The sequence below is a fragment of the Dipodomys ordii genome, unplaced genomic scaffold (assembly GCF_000151885.1).
Source record: "Dipodomys ordii isolate 6190 unplaced genomic scaffold, Dord_2.0 Scaffold7, whole genome shotgun sequence".
Classification (NCBI taxonomy): domain Eukaryota; kingdom Metazoa; phylum Chordata; class Mammalia; order Rodentia; family Heteromyidae; genus Dipodomys; species Dipodomys ordii.
The window spans coordinates 2,686,292-2,697,899 of NW_012267223.1; the positions used below are offsets into that span (position 1 = coordinate 2,686,292).

The 11,608-nt window shown below is 49.2% G+C and overlaps 1 protein-coding gene across 1 annotated transcript in view; it reads right to left on the reverse strand.

The window, feature by feature from the left end:
• The window catches only part of Sec14l1 (SEC14-like 1 (S. cerevisiae)), a 31,630-nt gene that overhangs the window by 12,051 nt on the left and 7,971 nt on the right, over window positions 1–11,608 (reverse strand). Inside the window, exons 2-4 of the mRNA XM_013036387.1 lie at window positions 9,542–9,691; window positions 9,325–9,456; window positions 8,221–8,349 (exon numbers count right to left, since the gene is read on the reverse strand). Coding sequence (XP_012891841.1) covers window positions 8,221–8,349; window positions 9,325–9,456; window positions 9,542–9,691 — 411 coding nt within the window. The remainder of the gene's footprint in view (window positions 1–8,220; window positions 8,350–9,324; window positions 9,457–9,541; window positions 9,692–11,608) is intronic.

Genomic DNA, 11,608 nt, shown 5'->3' on the forward strand with positions numbered 1-11,608 from the left:
GGGGAGGGGAGAGAGAACACCTACCATTCTCAGGACAGTAGACGGACTTCCGGGACAGCCTTGCACAATTCAGCACCAAGGACCACCCCAGCACCCGGGCTCCTGCTGTTTTACATCCCCGTTCCTGCCCCCAGGCCCACCCTTCCTGGCAAATCATCATCAAGCCACTCTCTGGGCATTGTCATTTTGAGCGGAAGACAATCACTGGGGAGCAGATGGCAGAGCAAATAAGAGCCTGAGCTCTCCTGTTTTTGGACCTAGACCCAAACCCAGCTGCAGCACCCAGTAGCAATAGCTCCAGTTCCAGAGAACAGGAAGTTCGAGAGGGGGTTTCAAGATGAGGCTGGGAAGTGTTCTTGCCAGCAGGGAACCTAAACAGACCAGCGGAGAGGAAGGAGGTTAAAGAACAAGAAAGAAGTCTATTAAATAAGCAAAGACTCTCTGTCTTTGGTGGTGGGGTGGGGACTGCGGGGAGATGCGCGAACAGGGGACAGGGCGGTCACCCCACAACTCAAGGACTGTCCCTTGGCAAGCAGCTGTGAAGTGGGATAAAAACCTTGTCTACTCTCAAAGTAAGGCTGAGCAATAAATAAAATACTGGCTCACGGCACCTGCTAACTGCTGCTCCTGTTGTTACACCTTGTAGGTGGTCTTCGTGTGTTTTTGTTGTTGTTGTCATTGTGTTTATTTTTGTCCTGTCTGTCACACAGGAGTCCAGGTCAGGCAACCATCCCTCGGATCAGAGCCCAAAGAAATGCCGTGGCCAGCGGCAGCACTAGTGAGCTCCCGCCACAAGGGAGCTTCGTCAGTTTTCCAGGAAACAGCAGACCCCAGAGACAGCCTGTTGACCTGTTTTAGTCATGTGCTGCCCTTAGGACATAGGGCCCTTCTTTGCCCTGTTGGTGCACTAAGATTCTCATACTAGATCGTTTTAAACCTGTGGAGGACACGGGTAGCTCACACCTATAATCCTAGCTACTCAAGAGGCTGAGATCTGATGATCGCAGTTCAAAGCCAGCCCACACAGGAAAGTCCCTGAGAGACTCTTATCTCCAATAACACCCCCCCCATCAAAAACCGGAAGTGGCGCTGTGGCTCAAGTGGTAGAGGGCTAGCCTTGAGCTGAAGAGCTGAGGGACAGCACCCAGGCCCAGAGTTCAAGCCCCACAACCGACTAAATAAATAAAATAAAAATAAAGCTGTGAGCAAGGAGGACCTCAAGCCAGCCAGGCCTCAGGCTTTTTTTTTTTCTCTCTCCCTAAAAGTTACCAACATGACATTGTAGTTGTAGTTGAGGGTCTCAGCACCATTTATAAAGCACTCTAAATTGTTCACGATCATGAGACTCCACAGACTTTCTTAGCTTGGTGTGCTGTCCAGTAACAACACACTCTGTGTCACTTGCAGGAAGTCGCCAAGGAGGAGGGCTGGGGGGTGGAGGAGGCGGGCGGGGCACAGCACGCACTGGCTGCGGAGGGCTGTCTCCTGTGTCTGACATTGAGACAAAACCCTGGGCATGGGAAGGTGGCTCAGTGGTAGAGCCCTAGCCTTGCATGCATGCGGCCCTGGGTTCAATTCCTCAGCATCACATAAGCAGAAAAAGCCGGAAGTGGTGCTGTGGCTCCTTGCATGCATGCGGCCCTGGGTTCAATTCCTCAGCATCACATAAGCAGAAAAAGCCGGAAGTGGTGCTGTGGCTCAAGTGGTAGAACACTAGCCTTAATCTGAAGAGCTGAGGGACAGCACCCAGGCCGAGAGTTCAGGCCCCACAACAGACCAAAAAAAAAAGCAACCCTGGATGTGGACAGTAGAAGGGTTGCTCCCTCCCACCCCCAACCTCTGGTAGCTTTCCACACTAGCTGGGATTCATGCAAAACCCAACTCAGGCCTGGCTGCTCTGGATTCATATAAGTAAAGCAAATCCCTGGGACCTAGAGGAATAATTTACACTGAGTGTCGTGTTTCATTCCCTTCGAAAAAGACATTTCCTGAACTGTAAGTGTGGCTGGTTATTTCCACGAGCAGGACGTGCTGACTGGCTATTCTGATTATGTCATTTAACCAGTTGTACAAACAAGGGGAGGCCCAGCACCGTGGCCTGGGCCTGCAGCCCTGACACTCAGGATCCCTTGAGCAGAGGTGTTTAGGTTAGCCTAGAGCACCACAGCAAGACCTGGGTCATGACATGATAAAATGCAAAGTAACCAACACATCCAGTGGGACGGAGGACTGCTGGGAGCCTGGAACGTGGAGGTCCCGCTACAGCGCAGGCCAGGCCTCGCCTCCACTGCCTTGCTCTATTTAAATCCTCATCTGCACGGCTCCAGCTCAGCCTTGTCAAGTGGCTTGGGTTATCCTTGGCTCAAAACATTATGTGCATGCTAATTCCACCCCTACTCTTTTTTCTATTTGCTGCCTACCACCAAAATGGCAGTATCTGGTCCTGACAAAATAAACATAAAGGCAAACCACTGCTGTCTGATAATGCTTAACATTCATAAAGGACATCCACAGAGTTCCGAAGTTTTTATGTAGCTTCTCCCTTATCAAAATAAAATTACAGAGCCAGAAGCTAGTGGCTCACACCAGTAATTCTAACTACTCAGGAGGCTGAGATTTGAGGATCACAGTTTGAAACCAGCCCAGGCAGGAAAGTCTGTGAGACTCTTATCTCCAATTAACTGTTCAGGAAAAGCAGAAGTAGGGCTGTGGAACAAGTGGTAGAGTACTAGCCTTGAGCCAAAGAAGTTCAGGGAAGCAGCCAGGCCGAGTTCAAGCCCCAGGACTAACAAAAATAAAAATAAATGACTGAATGAATAAAATTACATTAACCGACCTGTTAGAAAATGAAGACACTAGCTAGAAAAAAAAATAGGGACCTTTATGTTACTCAAGATGCCTTTTATCTTTCAATAAATCTCGAAAGTCTGAGTTCTACATGCCACAGTTACTGAAGCCCAAGGCTGAAAGAATGTCTGCAGTGTCTGCTAGTTCCCCTTCTCAGCTTCCACGTGTACTTAGCGTAACTGCATGATACTAAAGGGACCCAAGGGAATCCAAAAAGCTATTCCTAATCCATAAAATGTACGGTTTAATAAAGAACAAACTGGGCATAAATATATCTCTGACAATAAAATAGCAGTTTTGCCTATTTCTTCAAATCAAGTGGACTTGGCAGAGTTGTTTTACTTTCTGTGGTGTAAAGATAGCTCGTGGACTTCAGAAGAGCATTTGGTGTTCCAGGGAATTGCAGCTGTCAGCTTTCAAAGACGCCATGTGTGTGCCCACATGAAAGAATGCAATGAGCTATGGGAATGTTATCTGGCCTCCTGAAGCAGAACAAAGCTCCACAGCGTCAGCAGGCTGACAGGGGGAGTTGCTCTAATCCATCAGGAAAAGCTATCAAATGACTATCAAATGACAAAAAGTTATCAAATGACTCTTCTACAAGTTGTGCACCACAGACCTTGAAGAGTTTATGATTTAAAACATTCTCAGAAGAACAAACAAAAAGATAATCAGGAGTCACATCTTGAACGCCGAACAGGCAGGCAGGGCCATCTGTAGCATTCTCTTTCTCCTCCACTGTCATCCCAAACCTCATCTCTCCCTTCACCTGAGTGGCAGGCTCCCCAGCAGGGCTGAGTACTGGAGACACACACTTATAATCCTTACTGCATGGAAGGCAGACATTAGGAGGATTCTGGTTCTAGACAAGAAGTGTGCAAGACTCCAGCTCAAAAGAAAAAGCTGGACGTAGTGGTGTAAGTCTGTTATCTCAGCTACCGTAGGAACTGTAAAACAGGAGGTTCACAGTTTTAAACCAGCCTGGGGGAGAGACTGAGATGCTTCTGCAAAAAAAACTGAAGCTGGGTGCCGGCGGCTCACACCCGTCATCCTAGCTACTCAGGGGGCTGAGATCTGAGGATCGTGGTTCAAAGCCAGCCTGGGCAGGAAAGTCTATGAGACTCTTAACTCCAATAAACCACCAGAAAACCAGAAATGGTGCTGTGGCTAAAGTGGTAGAACACTACCCTTGAGGTGAAGAGCTGAGGGACAGTGCCCATGCCCAGATTCAAGCCCCTCGACCGACAAAAAAAAAAAGAGCTAAAGGTGGGACTCAAGCGGTAGAGCACCTGCCTATCTGAGTTAAGTCAGCAGATCTGGGGGCGCAGCTCAGTGGCAGGGCACACTCCTAACACACAGGGAGCCCAATTCATTTGCTGGGTTCCTTTAAAGGGCCTAAGCCAGCGGGCTCTCCAATCTGAGCAGGCATCAGAACCTCAGAATCACCTCAGAGCCAGGAAACCTCAGTGGCTAGGCTGGGCCTTTCTGGAGGGATTCCATTCAGCAAAGAATCACAACTCAGAATGGCTGGGATTTGCATTGGAAACCAACTCTGAGCTAATAAAACTAGGACAAGAGAACAAGGAATTGGGGAAGAGCTTTCTGAAGACTAAGGCACAGATCCTATAACATCAACACTCCTAAAGTCATTTTACTTCTTTATATATGTACCTGTAGTTGTAGTTCTGGCCTTGGTTTTTAATGCATATACAGGTATGAAACTGGAAACAGAATATATTTTACCATTAGGGCTACCTGAAGTCACAGAATAACATATTCATAAAGTAAAAGAATTGCTTAAAAAATAGCCCATCCAGCTGAAATCCAGGAATCTTTGGGAGGAAATTCGAACTCAGCCTGCTATGGGTCTGGAAGTGCCAGTGAGGTATGCAGGCCCAGCGCTTTGGGTTTACAGGAATCTGCCAGGCAGTGTCACTGGGGAAGAAAGAGCTGGGGGGCGGAGAGGTGATTTCTACAACAGTACCAACTACTAAGTGAACACCAGAAAATGCAAAACCTACAACTTGAGGTGCCCAAACAGCAAAACTAGAGGGAGAGTCCATCTGACCTCAGAAGATAGAACGTGGGACAAAGAAAGGTCAGAAGAAAGAGCTGAACACCAGAGAGGAAGGGAGCCGAGCACACAACCAACTTAACAAACATGTTAAGACATTTACTAACTGGACCTTAGCAATAACTTGAATCTTGCCAAACAGGGAAGTATAGATCCATGAAATGCCCAGGCAGCAGATTTACCATTTTTCTTAGCTGGCCATAGTGGTGCATGCCTGTGTATCAGGAGGCTGAGGCAGAAGGATCACAGTTCCATAAGTTTTTTTTTTCTTTCTTATAAACAAAGAAACAAAAATAGACTGGTAGTCCTAACGTCAGATTGTCCCTTTCGGAAGAATTACAACGCAGTATGTCAGGACATTTAAAACAATACCACCGGAAATACACAAAAGCTGTTTTCCGCTATGGGTTAAGTCAAGAAAAAGAAATCAATACTAAGGGCTGTCCACCCAATCCCTCTTTAATAGACAGATTCTCAAGGGAGCTCCCCCTCCCCCCACCCCACAGGCCATTGAGGCTCTGAAGATAGAGAAGGGTAAAGGTCAATGAACAGCACACCACACCAGCCACTCAGCCTCCAGCCACACTTCTGCCAAGATTTCTGTACACACCACACAGAAACCTGTCAATAACTCATTCCACTCAGCACAAAGCGGGCTGGCTCAAGTCAGTGGGTTAAAAAGAAACTATAAATAGAATGGCCCAGTTTAATTTGAGACAAATACTCTGTACCTTCTTTGTAGCCCCAAATTTCCTCAAATCATTATGGGAACAAAAGGGGAGCAAGCTGCTTTTAACCCTTAGTATCATCTCCATAGCAAGTTTCAGCAGAGCTGGGGAGGGGTGAAGTCACTGCAGAGGCAGCCTTCTGCTGTAAGCAACAATTAAACCAGCAGAAGAGAGAGGTGCCCGCAGGACCAGTGACCTGGTTTCTCGGGCAGATCAATGGCAGGAAAGAATCAGAAGGAAAGGGAGATGGGCAGAGCCAGGCAAGGATTTAAAAAGCAAAGTAACCATAGACGCAGAATCCACACAATTTCTAAAATGACATTTTCTTCTGAGATAACTGAGAAAACCTGAACATTTCATGTGGTATGAGATACTATCAAGGAATCATTAATATTTTAATGTAATGAGGCTTAAAAAAGAGAAACACTCTTTAATAGAGAAGCTTGGAATATTTATCAATGAAAGATACCAGCAATCTGCTTTAAATGGGGGGTGGAGAGGATGGAAAATTATTGCAAGATGACGGTATCAAAAATGAGTGGTGGGTACATGGCATGATTGTACAATTCTCCACTTGGATAAGCCTGGAATTTTCCATGACACCAGGTTTGGGTTTCTGTGGAATTTTTTAAACAGAAGCAGGTAAGTGAGAGAGGTGAGAGCCAACTCAAGCGCGGAGGCCGTCCCTGCGAGGCCAGCCCTACGCATGCCGCCTGCCCCGTGGCTGCCTGGGGGAGCGGGGACAGGGACAGGCTCGGCTTGCTCTGAGCAGTGTGTGCCAAAAGCAGATCACAACTGTCCATTTTTAACTGCAAGTAAATCTGACTGGACTCCCCAGCTTCTATGAAATGCAGGGGGCAGGGAGCACACACGGCACGCAAAACCTTCACACATGAGAGGAACACAGGCCTCACCAAAATGACCCACCAGGATCCTCAGGATTCACCTAGAGACCCTCTGCTGCCAGACTTTTTAGCCAGCCTCTGTGCCGATGAAGAGGACTGATTCATTTGAATGGGCATGGTGGTGTACTTGTACAATCCCAGCATCTAAAGGAGAATAGGGAGGACGCAGAGGTAGAGGGTGGCCTGGCCTACCCAGCAGGGACCGTATAGGACTACGGCACAGGAGGCTCCAGACAGAACACAACCTTGGTGAATGAAAAAGGCATATTTCACCTAACTGCCAGAATTTGGAAAGCAGAGTCAAAAGGCCCAGGAATGAAGTCCAGGGGGAGACAAGTGAGATGAGATGAAAGGCGGAATGAGAACATTTCTGAGGAATTGACCTAAAGCTTGAAACCTGATATGCATAGGATTTGAGTTAAGCAAGGAGGGCTGGGAAGGGACAAGGTGGGGCAGCTTCTGAGACTAAGAGGCCCCCCACCCCTCAAGCTGTGCTGCTCTGCCCCACCCACTGGCCACCTATCTGAACCCGGCCCTGGGGATGGGGGTTTAGGAGTAGGGGTTGGGGTGGCAAGACCACCCCCTAGCCCTCAGGCCTCTGCATGCATGTACTGCCCACATTTGTACAAAGGCATCATTTCACTGTATATGAGGGTCTGGGAGGGCGTGGCCATCATTAGGCTCCACCTCACCTGCTCACCACCTGCAGAGCAAGCATCAACACCTCCCAGCCACTCAGTTGGTAGCCAGCAGGATTTGTACCTAGTCCCTTTACCCTCCGGTCACTCACTGCTAGTCTTAGAAGAAAGACAAGACACACCAGAAAGCAAAGAGAACCCAGCCAGAAGAGCCAGAGACAAGAGAAAGAGAGACCATTACACTGAATGAAATCAGCCAAGCCCCAAAAGCCTATGTGGAGTCTAGGTGTTAAGTCATCAAAGAAATAATGGGCCGAGACTGTAAAAGGGGAGACTGTTGGGGGAACCAGCATGAAGAGGAGAGGAAAACCAGAGGGCACTGCGGTCAGAGGATCGAAGTCTATTACGGGCCGGGCGCCGGTGGCTCCCGCCTGTCATCCTAGCTACTCAGGAGGCTGAGATCTGAGGATCGCGGTTCAAAGCCAGCTCGGGCAGGAGAGACCGTGAGACTCCTATCTCCAGTAAACCACCAGAAAACCGGAAGTGGCGCAGTGGTAGAGCGCTAGCCTTGAGCTGAAGAGCTGAGGGACAGCGCCCAGGCCCAGAGTTCAGGCCCCACAACCGGACCCAAAAATAAATAAATAAATAAAAATAAAACACTGAGAAATCAAACAAGCCTTCCAAAGGCTTGCACCACCCCATGCGAACACTTCTCCATCCCCATCCCTAAGAGCCAAGGAGCTCAGTTCAAAGGCTGGGGATCCTGTGTCCACCTTTGGAGGATCTCAGCACAATGGTACCTCCCCTCAGCAAATCTGGAGGGCAAACCTGAGGGTGCTATGAGCTGGCGGCTGCCGCTGCCTCATCCAACCTCCACTGCTGCCCTTGCCACCAGCACCATGTAACCACTTCCGGCTGAAGCAGCAGCCTGAGCAGGCAGGGGAATCCCTGACTTCCAAATCACACCAAGCTCAGAGCTCCTCCAAGTCCATGCCCTCTCCCTTTGCTATGGGAGCCCACAGACTCACTTTCTTAATGTTGCTGGTATACTGTTTCATTGCGATTTTTTCCACTGTACTTTCAAAACCAAAAAAGGATTTAATATCTAAACTTGCAGACTGCTCAAAACAAGTCCAGTCTTCATTCTCGGGGTGAACCTGCAGAGAGAGAAAAGAGCTCCACTAACACACTCAACGCTAAGACCTACTTCACACCGTTCATCCTCCAACTGGGACCCCAGAGAAACGTTCCTACCAATGCTGCCATGGGGAAAGCAGCAGGCAGGATTACAGAGGGGTTGAAAGCCATGACAGGTCCCAAAAGTGACTACAAAAGCAGCCTTGGTTTTCACTCCCTCAGCTCGCGCATGGAGCTGGGTCCTCGCGTAGGGAAAAGCAAGAGCACCGCCTGGGGCAGGTGACAGCCTCGCCTGGGGCAGGTGACAGCCTCGCCTGGGGCAGGTGACAGCCTCGCCTGGGGCAGGTGACAGCCTCAGCGCACGGCGCACCTCCGGAAGGGAGGACTGGGGGCGGGGCAGGCTGCGGCGGTCACTAGAGTGGCCACGGCAGGCATTAGTGGGCTAAGGCTGAGGAGGGAACGAAGAAGTCCTTGGGGAAGCTGCCTCGTGTCTGGGGCAGCAAGACAGTCAAAAAGCCTTGGGCACAGTGAAGGGACAGCGACAATGTGAGTAGGAGAGAGGGAAGGGAGGCTCAGAAGCCGCTGAAGTGGAGAGCTGGGAGGCGGGGCTATTCTAATGAGCTGCCGGGAGCTGTGCCAATCAGAGGAAGCAATACAGACAGAGGCTGTCAGCACTAATCTTTTGGCTTCTTTTATATTTTGTGGTACTAGGGGTTGAACTCAGGGCCTCCATCACTCGTCTCTTCTCTACTCTTAAAGAAACACAGTATCTTAGTCTTTCAAATACATTTCTGAAGTATTAGAGTCGGAGGAGAAGAAAAGTCATCTTTAAAACCAAATCAAGGCATCCTTGGCTGACTTGTTAAGAGCAACCACACTGTGCTCCAGCCACAGCTGCTACCTCCTTCCCGCATCCGACAGCAGTGATGCCGGTGTCACAGCAGCGGCATGGTGCTGCGAGGCCCCAGTGGCCCAGGGTGGGGGTGGCCACTCACCGTGTAGCAGCAGTGCTCATTAATGATGACCCGGTTAGAAAATGTTTCATTGTGGGCCTCAATGTGCAAAGTACGTTCCCGAGAATTCAGGGAGTTTTTCTGGACAAAATAGACATAATCCACTCCTGCGATCTGTAATGAAGAAGTACAGAGGAAAGGCTTTATCAACACCTCCGGTCAGGCAGAAGCTCTAAGCCGGCCACTCATCCTCACTGACCTTCTTCAGTAGCCTGGGGGCATCTATGTCCAGCTTGCAGCGCCTCTCAATGACGTGAATAGCCCCATCTTCACTTTTGAATTCACTCACAGTGTCACTGTCCACGAACATTGGGATCAAAGGACAGGTAGGGAACCTCCTCTCATAGGCCTATGGTCAAAAGAACATAGACAGGAAGGAAGAGTGGGCCTGGCTCTTCTCTGGAGAAAGGAGCGGCTCTCCATGCATGCCCGCCCACCCGCAGCTTCCATTAGAAAGGAAAGCTACCTCATGTTCATGGAACAAAGACTCAACTATAGAGGGACGCTGGTGGCTCACCCCTGTAATCCTAGCTACTGAGGATCATGGTTCAAAGCCAGCCCCCTGGCAGGAAAGTCTGTGAGATTCTTTTTTTTTTTTTTGTCTTTTCTTTTTTGGTACTGGGGATCGAACCCAGGACGTTGTACTTGCTAGGCAAGCGCTTTGCCACTGAGCTACATCCCAGCCCAGTCTGTGAGATTCTTATCTCCAGTTAATTACCAAAAAGCCAAATGTGGCACTGTGGCTGCTAGCCTTGAGCAAAAAAGCTCAAGAGTCAATGCCCAGGCTCTGACTTCAAACCCCACAACCAGTATCTTCTCCTTCTCCCGAAAAAGACAACTTTAGAGGATGTCTGCTCTGCTCAACTGGATGCACAGGCCTAACACAATTCCCACCAACCTCCCGGCAAGATGCAGGCAAGAAAGACTGCAAAGAGTTGATAGAACTGGTGCTCTCCTACTTGAACCTCTAAGCTCTGGTTTTTGCTGGTTAGCCAGAGATGGAATCTCCAAGTCTTTTCTTTGAGCCACAATCTTTCAATATCAGCACACTGAGTAACTAAGATTACAGGAATGAGCCATCAGTGCCTGATTAAAAACATTCTTGTTTTATTAGAAACAATATAGGTAAGCCCTAGCTCTAACCCACTGGAAGAGCCTGGACGCAATGACAGTTGTGGTAAGGAAAACTCGACATGCAGATCTCTGAAGCATTTCTTTACACAGAGAACTGACATGAACATGTATGTCCAAAGGACACCAGGAAGCAGCCCAAAAGGACCCCAGCCACCAGTCTGAACACCAGAAAGAAAGACGAGGTATAGCATTATAAACTACAGTGCTACTAAGAAAAGTGGCCAGGGAGAAAGTGTGTCAGCGAGGGAGCTCCCTGACACTGTGTCCGGGAGGAATGTCAGGATGAGGTAAGGCCTCTGCACAGCCGGGAATGTGGTCAGGAAGCCGCACGGACAAAGGTCTGCAATGGACCCCATTCCAGAGCAGAAAAGTGGGTCTCCAAGTATTATCCTGCAGTCAAGAGTCACAATGGTGCCAGTATGATGGAAAGATCTAGTAGGCACCACCTTAACTGAATCCCTGGACTTGGGGCCAGTAAGGACACAGTCTGGCAATATGCCTGCACTGGGAGGTGGGCGGGGCCAGAGAGGGCTCTCCAGCCCTCTGCATGTGCAGCCAACCTCGAAACTATTCATGGGGAAAGCAGAAGAAATATTCAGATTACAAACTGCATTACACACACCCAGCTTGAACTCAACAGAAAAAAACTGTGTCAGAAAAGAGCCTAGAATAGAGGCCTCTGAGGAGACAGGCTGCCTGGTACAAGGAGGCCTTAGCTGCTGGGCAGGAATGGCCACAGCCACCCAGAACCTGGAGAAAGACCTAGTGTTCCCTATTAAATGAGATGAGCCCATCACAGTGGAGTTCCTTGGCTGGTCACTGCAGTGCGGAAGCAGCTGGTCCTAGGCAGGCACACTTTGGAACTCAGGGAAAGTGTCATGACTCTACATACACTTGTTTTCAGATGTTCCTACCCCCCCCAAAAAAAAAATGACAGCAGCTGGTGGCTCACACAAGTAACCCTAGCTACTCAGGAGGCTGAGATCTGAGGATCATGGTTTGAAGCCAGCCTGGCAGCAAAGTCTCTTGGGAGACTCTTTTTTTGGGGGTCCGGTCATGGGGCCTGAACTCTGGGCCTGGGCACTGTCCCTCAGCTCTTCAGCTCAAGGCTAGCGCTCTACCACTTGAGCCA